Raw genomic sequence first — 15,543 nt, 5'->3', positions numbered from 1 at the left:
TTGACATCTGCGTGTGTGCACCCGCGATTTTCAGTGTCTGTGCATGCGCAGGCACAATTTACAGCGCCGCAGAAGCGAGTCCCCGCGCTGTGCTGCACCCATTTAGTGCAGCACGCGAGTGGGCAGCTCGGTTTGGGGGCGGCTCGGGGGCCGGTCAAACGACTTCTGCGGGCCGCTTCTGGCCCATGGTCCTTAGGTTGCTGATCCCTGCTCTAACCATTACACCTGACATAGGACTCCTGCCAACCCCATAATGCAAGATGCTTTGGGACAGACTGTGGTTACTCACTGGTGATCAACGGGCTCTCTGCACATGCTTCAAGCCCGAGGCATTGTCCTCCGCGTGAAACGTTGTTGTTGTTTAGGCGTTTAGTCGTGTCTGACTCTTCATGACCCCATGGATTAGAGCACGCCAGGCACTTCTGTCTTCCACTGCCTCCCGCAGTTTGGTCAAACTCATGCTGGTAGCTTCGAGAACACTATCCAACCATCTTGTCCTCTGTCGTCCCCTTCTCCTTGTGCCCTCCATCTTTCCCAACATCATCAGGGCCTTTTCCAGTCCGCATGAAATAATTTACAGCTAATCCTATTGACATAAGGGACGCAGGTGGCGCTGTGGGTTAAACCACAGAGCCTAGGACTTGCCGATCGGAAGGTTGGCGGTTCGAATCCCCGCGACGGGGTGATCCCCCATCGCTAGGTCCCTGCTCCTGCCAACCTAGCAGTTCGAAAGCACGTCAAAGTGCAAGTAGATAAATAGGTACCGCTCCGGTGGGAAGGTAAATGGCGTTTCCGTGCTGTGCTCTGGTTCGCCAGAAGCGGCTTAGTCATGCTGGCCACATGACCCAGAAGCTGTATGCCGGCTCCCTCGGCCAATAAAGTGAGATGAGTGCCGCAAACCCCGAGTCAGTCACGACTGGACCTAATGGTCAGGGGTCCCCTTTACCTTTACTAATCCTATTGACATTGTAGGTGTGAGTTCTGACACAAAATCAGGGGAACCTTTGGATAAATTAAGTCCAGAGAGTAAATCAACTACCTTTGTAACTTTTTTCCTGTTATTGATTTTCCCCTACCGTTTTGTCAAACATGTACTTGGTGACTGAAAAAGTAACTGAAACTCTTCCTGTGGTCATAAGGTGTGTATTTTTAATCATGTGCACAGAGACTGATATAAGGAGCTCTGCAGCTGGACCATGGAAAGCAAAGAGCCATGTGATCTAGAGGCAAGTGACTTCAGTAAAATAACTTTAATCTTTCAGGCACATGAGTTTGCTGGTTTAAAGGTGTAGATCTTGAGTTTGGGGGCAAAATTAAACTGAAGTTAGGACCCGCATAACGTAAAAATACTGTATATAGAATCACAGAATCTTAGAGCTGGAAGGGAACCCAAGGGTCATCTATTCCAACCCCCTGCAATGCAGGAATCTCAGCTAAAGCATCCATGACAAATAGCCATCCAACCTCTGCTTAAAAACCTCCAAGGACGGAGAGTCTACAACCTCTCATGGGAGACTGTTCCACTGCTAAACAGCTCTTACTGTCAGAAAGTTTTTCCAAATGTTTAGTTAGAATCTCCTTTCTTGCAACTTGAAGCCATTGGTTCAAGTCCTACCCTCCAGAGCAGGAGAAAACAAGCATGTTCTCTCCACCATGTGACAGCCCTTAAGGTATTTGAAGATGGTTATCATATCTCCTCTCAGTCTCCTCTTTTCCAGGCTAAACATACCCAGCTCCTTCAAGCGCTCTTCATAAAGCTTAGTTTCCAACCCTTGATCATGTTGGTTGCCCTTTTCTGCATATGTTCCAGCTTGTCAACATCCTTCTTAAACTGTGGTGTCCAGAATTGGGCACAATATTCCAAGTGTGGTCTGACCAAGTCAGAATAGAGTGGTACTATTACTTCCCTTGATCTGTACACTATACTTCTGTTGATGCAGTCTAGAATAGCATTTGCTTTTTTTGCTGCTGCACCACACTGTTGACTCGTGTTAAGCTTCTGGTCCACCAAGACCCCTAGATCCTTTTCACATGTACTGCTAGTACATAGCGAAAGGAAAGTCCAATGCTGTAAAGAAAAATATTGCATAGGAACCTGGAATGTAAGAACCATGAACCTGGGTAAGTTGGAGGTGGTCAAAAATGAGATGGCAAGAATAAATATTGACATCCTGGGCATCAGTGAACTAAAATGGACGGGAATGGGCGAATTCAGTTCGGATGACCATCACATCTACTACTGTGGGCAAGAAACCCGTAAAAGAAATGGAGTGGCCCTCATAGTCAACAAAAGAGTGGCGAAAGCTGTACTGGGATGCAATCTCAAAAATGATAGAATGATCTCGATACGAATCCAAGGCAGACCTTTTAACATCACAGTAATCCAAGTTTATGCACCAACTACTGGTGCTGAAGAAACTGAAATTGACCAATTCTATGAAGACTTACAACACCTTATAGAAGTGACACCAAAGAAGGATGTTCTTCTCATTATAGGGGATTGGAATGCTAAAGTAGGGAGGCAAGAGATAAAAGGAACAACTGGCAAGTTTGGCCTTGGAGATCAAAATGAAACAGGGCAAAGGCTAATAGAGTTCTGTCAAGAGAACAAGCTGGTCATCACAAACACGCTTTTCCAACAACACAAGAGACGACTCTACACATGGACGTCACCAGATGGGCAGCATCGAAATCAGATTGATTATATTCTCTGCAGCCAAAGATGGAGAAGCTCTATACAGTCAGCAAAAACAAGACCTGGAGCTGACTGTGGCTCAGATCATCAGCTTCTTATAGCAAAATTCAAGCTTAAACTGAAAAAAGTAGGAAAAACCACTGGGCCGGTAAGATACAATCTAAGTCAAATCCCTTATGAATACACAGTGGAAGTGAGGAACAGGTTTAAGGATTTAGATTTGGTGGACAGAGTGCCTGAAGAACTATGGATGGAGGCTCATAACATTGTACAGGAGGCAGCAACGAAAATCATCCCAATGAAAAGGAAATGCAAGAAAGCAAAGTGGCTGTTCAATGAGGCCTTACAAATAGCGGGGGAGAGAAGGCAAGCAAAATGCGAGGGAGATAGTGAAAGATACAGGAAATTGAATGCAGATTTCCAAAGAATAGCAAGGAGAGACAAGAAGGCCTTCTTAAACGAGCAATGCAAACAAATAGAGGAAAATAACAGAATGGGAAGAACCAGAGATCTGTTCAAGAAAATCGGAAATATGAAAGGAACATTTCGTACAAAGATTACCATAATAAAGGACAAAAGTGGTAAGGACCTAACAGAAGCAGAAGACATCAAGAAGAGGTGGCAAGAATACACAGAGGAATTATACCAGAAAGATATGGATGTCTCGTACACCCCAGGTAGTGTGGTTGCTGACCTTGAGCCAGACATCCTGGAAAGTGAAGTCAAATGGGCCTCAGAAAGCACTGCAAATAACAAGGCCAGTGGAAGTGTTGGTATTCCAGCTGAACTATTTAAAATTTTAAAAGATGATGCTGTTAAGGTGCTACACTCAATATGCCAGCAAGTTTGGAAAACTCAGCAGTGGCCAGAGGATTGGAGAAGATCAGTCTACATCCCAATCCAAGAAGGGCAGTGCCAAAGAATGCTCCAACTACCGCACAATTGCACTCATTTCACACGCTAGCAAGGTTATGCTTAAAATTCTACAAGGAAGGCTCAAGCAGTATGTGGACCGAGAACTCCCAGAAGTGCAAGCTGGATTTAGAAGAGGCAGAGGAACCAGAGACCAAATTGCAAACATGCGCTGGATTATGGAGAAAGCTAGAGAGTTCCAGAAAGACATCTACTTCTGCTTCATTGACTATGCAAAAGCCTTTGACTGTGTCGACCACAGCAAACTATGGCAAGTTCTTAAAGAAATGGGAGTGCCTGATCACCTCATCTGTCTCCTGAGAAATCTCTATGTGGGACAAGAAGCTACAGTTAGAACTGGATATGGAACAACTGATTGGTTCAAAATTGGGAAAGGAGTACGACAAGGCTATATTTTGTCTCCCTGCTTATTTAATTTGTATGCAGAATACATCATGCGAAAGGCTGGGCTGGATGAATCCCAAACTGGAATTAAGATTGCCGGAAGAAATATCAACAACCTCAGATATGCAGATGACACAACCTTGATGGGAGAAAGTGAGGAGGAATTAAATAACCTTTTAATGAGGGTGAAAGAGGAGAGCGCAAAATATGGTCTGAAGCTCAACATCAAAAAAACAAAGATCATGGCCACTGGTCCCATCACCTCCTGGCAAACAGAAGGGGAAGAAATGGAGGCAGTGAGAGATTTTACTTTCTTGGGCTCCATGATCACTGCAGATGGTGACAGCAGCCACGAAATTAAAAGACGCCTGCTTCTTGGGAGAAGGGCAATGACAGGCCTAGACAGCATCTTGAGAAGTAGAGACGTCACCTTGCCAACAAAGGTCCGTATAGTTAAAGCCATGGTTTTCCCAGTGGTGATGTATGGGAGTGAGAGCTGGACCATAAAGAAGGCTGATCGCCGAAGAATTGATGCTTTTGAATTATGGTGCTGGAGAAGACTCTTGAGAGTCCCATGGACTGCAAGAAGATCAAACGCATCCATTCTTAAGGAAACCAGCCCTGAGTGCTCACTGGAAGGACAGATCCTGAAGCTGAGGCTCCAGTACTTTGGCCACCTCATGAGAAGAGAAGACTCCCTGGAGAAGACACTGATGCTGGGAAAGATGGAGGGCACAAGGAGAAGGGGGCGACAGAGGACGAGATGGTTGGATAGTGTTTTCGAGGTTACCAGCATGAGTTTGACCAAACTGCGGGAGGTAGTGGAGGACAGAGGTGCCTGGCGTGCTCTGGTCCATGGGGTCACGAAGAGTCGGACACGACTAAACGACTAAACAACAAAATTACTTCCCTTGATCTGTACACTATACTTCTGTTGATGCAGTCTAGAATAGCATTAGCTTTTTTGCTGCTGCACCACACTGTTGACTCGTGTTAAGCTTGTGGTCCACCAAGACCCCTAGATCCTTTTCACATGTACTGCTAGTAAGCCAGGTGTCCCCCATCCTATATTTGTGCATCTGGTTCTTTCTGCCTAAATGCAGAACCTTACATTTGTACCTATTGAAATTCCTTTTGTTAGCTTCTCCAATCTGTTAAGGTCATTTTGAATTCTGATTCTGTCTGTTCTTAAACCAAGGCATGCTTTCCCATAGCAGCGGGGGACTCAATTTCCAAATGGAACACACTCAACAGGAAGTGAAATGTTCTTATTCCAAGGCAAAGTTCACAAACCAAAACACCTAATTCCTGGTTTGCAGCATTCTTAATCCAAGTTGTTCATAAGCTAAGCTGTTCTTAAACCTAGGTACCACTGTATTTATATATATATATATATATAAATGTTATCTTGATTTCTTATTCTTCCGGTAAGTTTTGCCATTTCTGCATGTTCCATAAGTTATTGTATCCATTCTTTCTTTGCTGGGACTTCTGCCTCTTTCCACAAAGGTTAGAGTCTTGCCTCTTCCTAGTTTTGCCTTTGGCCAAACCAAGGAATGTTTGGCTTTGAAAGAATGTGAACTTTGGGGTGTAAAACATCCCCACCTTTTAGGGTCCCTACACATGAGCAGTCCCGCCACCGCACGAGTTTCAAGTTGCATTTGCATGTTGCTGTACATACCAGAGAGGGGATGCCTTATGCCCAATGTACATTTCCTATTTAGTTTCCCCGTGTCTGCAACACACACACCCTGAACACTTATCCATGAACCTGTCGTCTGCTCAAATATGCAGCTTAACTGCCAAGTGAATGTGGCTTATGTTTATAAATCAGACGGGAGCTGGTTTGAGGGGGAAGGCATCAGGCAGGAGAATTTCTCAAGAAACTTTAGGATAGATGTGGATTGTGGCTAAGGTGAGCTGCAGAGGATCCGAAGTTAACAGTAACACAGCCATAAAAGCCTGTTCCAATAGTTTGCTGCTGGGATAAGATGCCAAACATTGCTGACTCTGCCAGGAGGAAAAGAGTCCCAGTGAGGTGGGGAGGGAATCCTAAATTAGCAGCCTGATTCTGGTTTGTTGTTGTTGTTTAGTCATTTAGTCGTGTCCGACTCTTCGTGACCCCATGGACCAGAGCACGCCAGGCACTTCTGTCTTCCACTGCCTCCCACACTTTGGTCAAACTCATGCTGGTAGCTTCATGAACACTATCCAACCATCTTGTCCTCTGTCGTCCCCTTCTCCTTGTGCCCTCCATCTTTCCCAACATCAGGGTCTTTTCCAGGGAGTCTTCTCTTCTCATGAGGTGGCCAAAATCTTGGAGCCTCAGCTTCACGATCTGTCCTTCCAGTGAGCACTCAGGGCTGATTTCCTTAAGAATGGAGAGGTTTGATCTTCTTGCAGTCCATGGGACTCTCAAGAGTCTCCTCCAGCACCATAAAAGCATCAATTCTTTGGCGATCAGCCTTCTTTATGATCCAGCTTTCACTTCCATACATCACTACTGGGAAAACCATAGCTTTTACTATACGGACCTTTGTTGGCAAGGTGATGTCTCTACTTTTTAAGATGCTTTCTAGGTTTGTCATTGCTTTTCTCCCAAGAAGCAGGTGTCTTTTAATTTCGTGGCTGCTGTCACCATCTGCAGTGATCATGGAGCCCAAGAAAGTAAAATCTCTCACTGCCTCCATTTCTTCCCCTTCTGTTTGCCAGGAGGTGATGGGACCAGTGGCCATGATCTTCATTTTTTTGATGTTGAGCTTCAGACCATATTTTGCGCTCTCCTCTTTCACCCTCATTAAAAGGTTCTTTAATTCTTCCTCACTTTCTGATATCAAGGTTGTGTCATCTTGTGTCAAGGTTGTGATTCTGGTTAGAAAACTTAAAATGCCCAGGCGAATAAATAATCCAAAAATGCTCAAGAGAGGCTGGTGAATGGTGTGGCTGGGGAGAGGGTGTGGCTTGGAGAGACTCTCGGGGGCCGGACAAAGTGTCCCAGGGGCCAGACATTTGGCCCTCAGGCCTGAGATTCCCTAACCCTGTTATAAAATATTTAGTCTGCCAGGAGTGGAGTGAAGCCAAATTCATTCTATGCCACACAGCATCACCTCCTCAGAAGGACTTGTGACATCATATCACTGCCAGACAATAATATTTTATTGATAGTTTCTTAACCCAGAGGCAAACAACCTAAGCATCGCACTTCTTAGAATACTCTTGCAGTCTAATCCGTTTTAGTTCTCTAATCTCCCTGCATATGTGTGTTTTATGTTTATATGTGTTTTATGTGTATTGCAAACCCAAGTTCAAAAAGAGAAAGAGAGAAATGTTGTAATCTTGCCCACCAGCAGAGTTTTCGAAGAACGGGGTTTTCCTCCCTGATTAGTAAACCACCATTAGTTTGTGGTTTCATTCTGTCCGGATGTGTTTTGCACCACCGTTAGCACAACTTGATTGCAATCTAGGCAGGCGTTTTTAGGAAACTCAGGCTGCCACCGCCACACAGACTGCTTTTTGGCAGAGAGGCACAACTCGGAGAGTGTTTGAAGGCAGGCAGAGAGAATGAAGAATTACTGGATCCTCTGTGGAACCCTGGCTGTCTTTTGGGGAGCTGTTCTTGGAACAGGTATGCAACATTTGTCCATTGAAAGCAACTCAGATACTGTACAATGTTTCAAGCAAAGAAAGTGCTTTTGTGCCAGGAAGAATTGTCACTATTTTAATTGGCTCTAAAATTCTTACCTAGAAGGTGGTACTGTATCTAGATTTAAAATTTTAAAAGTAAAAAGGATGCTTATTTTATCCTACTGGGCTGCTCTGAAATCAGGGTTATGGTAATCTATAATGTGCATTAGATATACTTACAATGTCAGAGCTGTGTTTTGAAATGGGGATCACCAGGTGTTCAGTAATGCTAAAGTATCCATTTTTTTTCTGTTTTTGGGGTTGGCTTGAGTGATCCCTCCGAACCAGAAGTGCATTGCTTTCTATAATTCTCCCCTGGTCTCCTCGCTGGCCCAAACAGGACTAAATTAGCCAGCTAGCCCTGGTGATCATCTAATGTTTATTAGATGGATTTCCCCCCTAAATTGATTTTTGAATTCTGAATTTATTGTTATTCACGTTTTATACTGTATTTTATGCTGTTTTTTTGTTGCAGCAACTAAGTGTTTTAAATTTGTTGTTAGCCGCCCTGAGCCCGGTTTTCTGAACCGGGAAGGGCTGGGTATAAATAAAAATGTATTATTATTATTATTATTATTATTATTATTATTATTAGAATCTTAATATGTCTTGGAGTTTGCATGCATTCCTGCCAATGTCCCTACTGACTCTGCTCTAATGGTTGTAGTTGTTGTAGTTGATGATGATGATAATGGCAGCTTCATGGTAGAAAGCACTTATTAAATTCAGAAAGTAAGATGGAATTAAGGGGTTAAGATATGGGAAAGGGAAGGAATACAGACTGACAGATAAAAGAAAAAGAATCCAGAATGGCCCCAGGGGTGACCCATAGTAATGTAGGAAAATGAGGAAGTGTAGTGGAGAGGATTGTGGCCAGTGCAGGATTGCTACTTTTTTCTGGCAGGGCTCCTGTGCTGTTTATGCTGGACGACAGCAGTGGATGGAGGCTGAGGCCCATTGCGACTGGGTAGGGCAAAAGGCAGGGACCCCAAGCAGTGGGTGGCAAAAGTAGTGCAGTGGCAAAGTCAAACGTTCAGCTTCTTTTCATGACAGTTGCAGCCATGCCCCCTCACAGCAGCCCCGCTTATATTATAAAACCACAATTGTATAATTGTGCAATAATAAAAGTAGGGGATGCATTGCAACAATTAATGCCCAGGGGAGCTGTGTCACCAGCTGGAATAAAAAAATATTGGACCAGTGTTCTGATCCAGCGTAAATCAGCTTCATAAATTCAGATATTTATCAGATAGTCCAGGCTTTCCCAACCTGGTGCCCCCCAGAAGCCCTAAACAGCCCAAGCCTATAACCCAGGGATGAACCTGAGATACGTAGACCTCCGAGTCTGAAAATGCCACGTTGAAGCCTTGGGTTTCAACTTCCTCCCTAGCAGCCTAAATTTGGCTTCCAGGATCTTTCAGCTGCAAATCTCAGTATGACTCAGTAACCCACCCTTCACACCTCATTATTACGTTGGCTTCGTTTTTTTCAGGATGTGCATGTGATAAAATAGGTGCGCCCTAAACACCTGGCAGATCGGCACCAGAGAATGTTCTCGTTTTTCTTACTCAGTCTAAAAAACCTTTTGTTTTATGGGCAGCTTATTATGGGCTGGATGAAGATGAAGAGAAGGTCCTGGTTGATAACAAATGCCAGTGTGTGAAGGTGACATCGAAATTCGTCCCTTCCAAAGACAACCCACAAGAGGAAGTACTGGAGAGAAACATCCGCATCATGTAAGTGGTACTTCATATAAAGTTTCTCCTTTTCCTGAGGCATATACACAACTGTCCAAGCCATAACCACCGAATGGGGCGGAATAAATGCTGCATAGCCTTTCTATAATTTGGGGAGCGGGATTATCTCACTCTTCCTCTTCAAGCAGCTTCTGTGGTGAAGACGGAAGAGCAAGCAGGACACCAATACTGTACAGCCCTCTAGGATCTCCCTCTTCCCCCACTTCAATCACTTTGTCAGTTTCACAGGTGTAGCCCAGTTAAGTCTTTTTGCAACGAAAACCATGAAAAGTCTTGTGGCGCCAACAGATTTGTGGTGGGTGAACTCCCAAGATGCCAGAAGACTCTCTGGTGGTTCCTCACATCCAATCCTCCTTCGACTCTGAGAACATCCTAGAAGATCCTCTCACTGCACATTCAACTACAGGCATCTCCCCATTTACATGGGGGTTACATTGCTGGGTACCACACATATACATGAAATTGTGTATAGTGGGGAACACAATCTTTAAAGCCTATGAACACCCTCCTTTCTCAAGCTCCAACTCTTCACAGGCCTCAGAGGCCAGTGAATTGCTAGCCATTTGTCAACTCTTTCCCCACCATTTTTGCAGTTTTTCCGCACCCCTTTTGCCATTTAAACAGATTTATTTATTTCCCGGCACCACACTGTAATGCGTAAGTGGAGAAATGCCTGTACTGCACTTGACCTCTGCTATCAGCAGCCATAAAACCTACACCAGTGTGGTGTAGTGGTTAAGAGCGGTAGTCTCGTAATCTGGGGAACCGGGTTCGCGTCTCCGCTCCTCCACATGCAGCTGCTGGGTGACCTTGGACCAGTCACACTTCTCTGAAGTCTCTCAGCCCCACTCACCTCACAGAGTGTTTGTTGTGGGGGAGGAAGGGAAAGGAGAATGTTAGCCGCTTTGAGACTCCTGAAGGGGAGTGAAAGGCGGGATATCAAATCCAAACTCTTCTTCTTCTTCTTCTTCCAATGGCTTGACAACATCATACAGATGACCAAGCTGCTGCAGAATGAGAGAGCTCATTCATCAGCACGGGCTCACTGATTGTTGTTGTTGTTGTTTAGTCGTTTAGTCATGTCTGACTCTTCATGGAGCAGAGCACGCCAGGCACAGCCTCCTGTAGTTTGGTCAAACTCATGCTGGTAGCTTCAAGAACACTGTCCAACCATCTCGTCCTCTGTCGTCCCCTTCTCCTTGTGCCCTCCATCTTTCTGTGACCCTTGCTAGTGTTTTTATCTTGCCACGGCCACAAGGGGAGAGAATGACGGTTGTGTTTCCATTCCTGCATTTCATTTGAACAATCTGGCTTGTAACTTTCTCTTCCTCTTTGCCTTTTCCAGAGTTCCCCTGATGACCAGAGAGAACATCTCTGACCCCACCTCGCCATTGAGAACCAGATTTGTCTACAACTTCTCCAAGCTGTAAGGGCTTCCCTTGATTGCACTTATCTCAATAAGCTTAAGTAGCGCTAAAAGAGTTGAGGCCACTGTAAAGTGTATTATATTGCAACAAAGCATATAACTGAGATGGCACCAACTGCGCCTTGCGCCAACTCAGCTATATTGGCTTTGGGTCATATCCAGAATGTAGCACTAAGTAGCCCTTTCCATCAGCCCTGGACACACCTCCCACACTTGCCTTGGGCAGAAAGGGCAGTATCCATCAATGCAGGGTTTCCCAAACTTGGATTTCCAGCTGTTTTTCAGACTACAATTCACATCATCCCTGACCACTGATCCTGCTAGCTAGGGATGATGGGAGTTGTAGTCCAAAAACTCCCAGCTGACTGCACTGGCTACCAAATAGTTTCTGGGTCCAATTCAAAGCACTGGTTTTGACCTATAAAGCCTTAAACGACCCAGGACTGCAATACCTCAAAGACCGCCTCTTTCCATATGAACCTCACCTTCTGAGGCCCTCCTTCATATGCCTCCTGTTCTCATGGCAACATGAGAACAGGCCTTCTCTGCAGTGGCTCCCCGTCTGTGGAATGCTCTCCCCAGGGAAGTTCACCTGGCGCCTTCAATATACACCTTTAGGCGCCAAGCGAAAACGTTCCTTTTTAACCAGGTCTTTGGTTGATCTGATTTACATCCTTTGCCCTTTTAAAATGTGTTTTTGTGGGGCGGGGGGCTATGGGTTGCTGTTTTTATTTTTATTATGTATTTTGTGGTTTTATATCTTGATTTTAGGGATGCGGGTGGCACTGTGGGTTAAACCACAGAGCCTAGGGCTTGCCAATCAGAAGGTCGGCGGTTTGAATCCCCGTGACGGGGTGAGCTCCCATTGCTTGGTCCCTGCTCCTGCCAACCTAGCAGTTCAAAAGCACGTCAAAGTGCAAGTAGATAAATAGGCGGGAAGGTAAACGGCGTTTCCGTGCGCTGCTCTGGTTCGCCAGAAGCGGCTTAGTCATGCTGGCCACATGACCCGGAAGCTGTACGCCGGCTCCCTCGGCCAGTAAAGCGAGATGAGCGCTGCAACCCCAGAGTCGGTCATGACTGGACCTAATGGTCAGGGGTCCCTTTACCTTTACCTTATCTTGATTTTATTCTGTGAACCGCCCTGAAACCCTCAGCTATAGGGTGGTATATAAATCTAATCAATCAATCAACCAACCAGTCAATAAAAAACAGCTGGAGACCCAAGTCTGGGGAACTCTGAGTTAATGCGTCCCATGGGCACAAGGATTTATACTTGCACAACAGAGCTTCCCCCACCTCCTAAGCATGTTCTAGAGCAGCGATTCTCAACCTGTGGGTCCCCAGATGTTGTTGGACTACAACTCCCATCACCCCTGAGCTTTGGCCTTGCTAGCTAGGGGTGATGGGAGTTGTAGTCCAACAACATCTGGGGACCCACAGGTTGAGAAAGGCTGTTCTAGAGGGTCCCCCCCTACCTATCCACCAAAGCAGATTTGGGCAGCGTGCATGGGTGTGTCTGCTCTTGCAGGGGTTGATGGGAGTTGTAGTCCAACAACAACTGGAAGGCATAGCTGTCAACCGTCCCTTATTTGGCGGAAAAGTCCCTTATCCCAGCGCTGTGCCCCGCTGCTGTCCCTTATTGATGATGTCTCTTAAATTTCCCGGGTTTCGAAGGAAGCAGCTTCTCTCCCTCCCTCCCTGCCAGCCAGGGAGGAGGGAGGCTCCAACTGTGTTGCTTGGCTGCGTTGCTCACCCAATAAGGAGTCTAAGAACGACTGGGGGGTGGAGCTTGCATGCCTTGTGCCAATCAAATCAGCCACATTGCCTGGGGATTCGCCTTTGCTCAGCTCTTCCCAGCGGAGAGGTGACAGTGGTTTTCCTTGCTGCATCCCCTTTGCCGTGTTGCTGCGCTGTGGCAACCACCGCTTGAGGCTTCGTTTGGCTGCTGGCTGGGCTTTCTGCCTTTGGCTCGGAGGGGCTCAGAAGTTGAACATTCCTGTGTTCAGAAAATCCCTTATTTTGGCTGCTGATCCCTTATTTTCGAGGCTCCTGGTCCCTTATTTTCAAATCTGTAAGTTGACAGCTATGCTGGAAGGCAGAGCATTGACTATTCCTCCTGTGGAATCTCTTTGTATGGATCTGTTGGCTAACTTTTCTCCTCCTCTGCCACCTGTCTTCTAGCTGTGATAAATGTGCTGCAGCAGACGGCGAGGCCACGAACGACCACCCTGCGCCTGGGGAGAGCAGTATGTGCAACGACCCCGACCAACCCTGCTACACCTACGACAGAAATAAGTGCTACACAGCCTCTTGCCTGTTCTCGAACGGTGGGAAGACGGAGGTCATCCAGACAGCCTTGACTCCTGAATCCTGCTATGCTGATTAGATCATAGAGCTGAATCATCGTGCAGAGCATGGTGGGGCAGATCTACGCCACCACAGAGACTTATCTTGGCTTCATAGTACCAGTTACAGCTTCCCTCAAGGGATCCTGGGAACTGTAGTTCGGTGAGGGTTCACCGTTAGGGAACCTTTGGGGTGGAGAAAATCGATACAGTTCTCACCTAAAGGCAAACTCCCCCAATTCACATTTTCCATAACGTGAACCGAAAAAAGCTCCCCTTCAAAATTTGCGTGTCTCCAAATCATGCGGTGCAGTTCACCAGCCAAATGACACGTGCAGAAATGCACGGCCTGTGCTAAAATCTACATATAAATGTACATTTTAGTGAAAAGAGCATACAAAATTATGCTTGGGAAATTGCTTTGGAGAAACTGGGTTGAAAAGAATCTGGATTAAAAGAAAACATGTACAGTTGGAGGACTTCACTCAAAAATCCAATGAGCTTTATGAGGATTCCTTTTTAAAATTGCAAACTGGTGTGGAATTGTGCAGAAATGAACTTCAGATTGCAAAAATGAGAATTGGAGAAAATGAAAATGGACACATTTGCCCATCCCTAGGGATTCCGAATGCCCCTCACAGAAGTACAGGTCTCTTCTTGGTTGAGGGAAATAGCCATATGAAGTCTGTGGTGTAGAGACATACCCACATTGCCCTGCATGCTTGAAATTAAAAATATGTCTTTATCTGTATTAGCAGAATAATCTCCTATTTCCTCCCCATAATTTCTTGCAGTTTATAGAATTCCGCCCCCCCCCCATCTTCAGCCCCTACCCTACATGTTGTCACAATAAATATTGTCTTTCATTATCTCCACAGTCATTTTATTGGGACTAAACGCTGCTGGTTCCACACTGTGCGTTCGACATTTTTGACAGGCATAAAGCTAGCATAATTCCTTGGAAGTACTGGAGCTACATCAAATTACTTCTGGGGCACAGCCGGGAGGGAGTGTGGTATAGTAGTTAAGGTGCTGGACTAGTGGAATTACCACGTTCCCTTATTGGAGGTCAATAATAACAAGGTCATAAACCAATAAACATTTATTTTGCATGTGCAAAGTGGCAACCCCAATGCAGAAGTCGCTTCAAAGGATTCAAACTGCAATACAAACATAGCTGTAACAATGTAAATTAATCAAAACCACCCCTTCGTTACAGCCTTAATGCATTTTGGGGGCACTAAGCAACTAGCAGTTTACACCTTTTGACATGCTCAATTAGTCCTCTTTGTTGCAGCTACACTGTTTTGCACCATGTAAAAGTTAAAGGTAAAGGACACCTGACAGTTAAGTCCAGTCGCAGACGACTCTGCGGTTGCGGCGCTCATCTTGCTTTACAGGCCGAGGGAGCCGGCGTTTGTCCACAGACAGTTTTTCTGGGTCATGTGGCCAGCATGAATAAACCGCTTCTGGTGCAATGGGACACTGTGACAAAAACAGTGCACAGAAGTGCATGGAAACACCATTTACTGTCCCGCCGGAACGGTACCTATTTATCTACTTGCACTTTGATGTGCTTTCAGACTGCTAGGTTGGCAGGAGCAGGGACCGAGCAACGGGAGCTCACCCTGTCGCGGGGATTCGAACCACCGACCTTCTGATCGGCAAGCCCTAGGCTCTGTGGTTTAACCCACAGCGCCACCTGTGTCCCTTTTGCAGCATGATGTTACGAAAAAGCAGCAATGCAGAAGCGAGCTCCAGGTGGCTGGAATGGTAAACAGGAAGCTGATGTTATTGGATTGTACCGTGGGAACAAGGGACAGTGTACTGAGCTCCGGATGTTAGCTCAGAGTGTCACATGACCCTGTACTGGAAGTACACGGGTGGAGTTTATTCTCCTCTCTGCAGTTGGAATCAGAGTGTACAGACATGTTTTCTCTGTACTGGTGAAAGGCAGGAATAAACACATGTAAATATATTTCTGTCTGTCTCTTTCCCCCTCCCTGGGAGAGGAGGGGGAGGAATGGTGTGTTCTTCTTTCACGTTGGGAAGAATCGCCGAGGGAGACCTCCCTTGATCCTGCTGGGAGTCGCTGGCAGGGGAGGTCAATAAGGATTCAAGCCGGGCACCTGGAGGGTGGCCAAATTCCTCTGGACTAAGAGCTGGGACTGGCTCTGGTGGCTTGAATTCCGACACATGAGTTATGCATAAATGCTTAATCTGCCATTCACTTTGAAGCTGGGAGGCCAGGATTCAAATCCCTTCTCGGCCATGAAGCTCACTTGGTGACTTTGGAGCCGTCGTTGCTTAGCCTAACCT

The 15,543-nt window shown here is 45.9% G+C and overlaps 1 protein-coding gene across 1 annotated transcript; it reads left to right on the top strand.

Annotated features, from left to right (window-relative positions):
- The first annotated feature begins 6,746 nt into the window (after window positions 1-6,746).
- Window positions 6,747-14,093, top strand: JCHAIN (joining chain of multimeric IgA and IgM). Its single transcript, XM_053404405.1, has 4 exons — window positions 6,747-7,637; window positions 9,297-9,432; window positions 10,799-10,879; window positions 13,061-14,093. The coding sequence occupies exons 1-4, from the start codon at window positions 7,574-7,576 to the stop codon at window positions 13,263-13,265; spliced, it is 486 nt and encodes a 161-aa protein (XP_053260380.1). The 5' UTR covers window positions 6,747-7,573; the 3' UTR covers window positions 13,266-14,093.
- Window positions 14,094-15,543: the final 1,450 nt, after the last annotated feature.

Source organism: Podarcis raffonei, chromosome 9 (genome assembly GCF_027172205.1).
Source record: "Podarcis raffonei isolate rPodRaf1 chromosome 9, rPodRaf1.pri, whole genome shotgun sequence".
Classification (NCBI taxonomy): Eukaryota; Metazoa; Chordata; class Lepidosauria; order Squamata; family Lacertidae; genus Podarcis; species Podarcis raffonei.
Note: the sequence above shows the minus strand (reverse complement) of the source record. Positions and strands in the feature narration are given on the sequence as shown.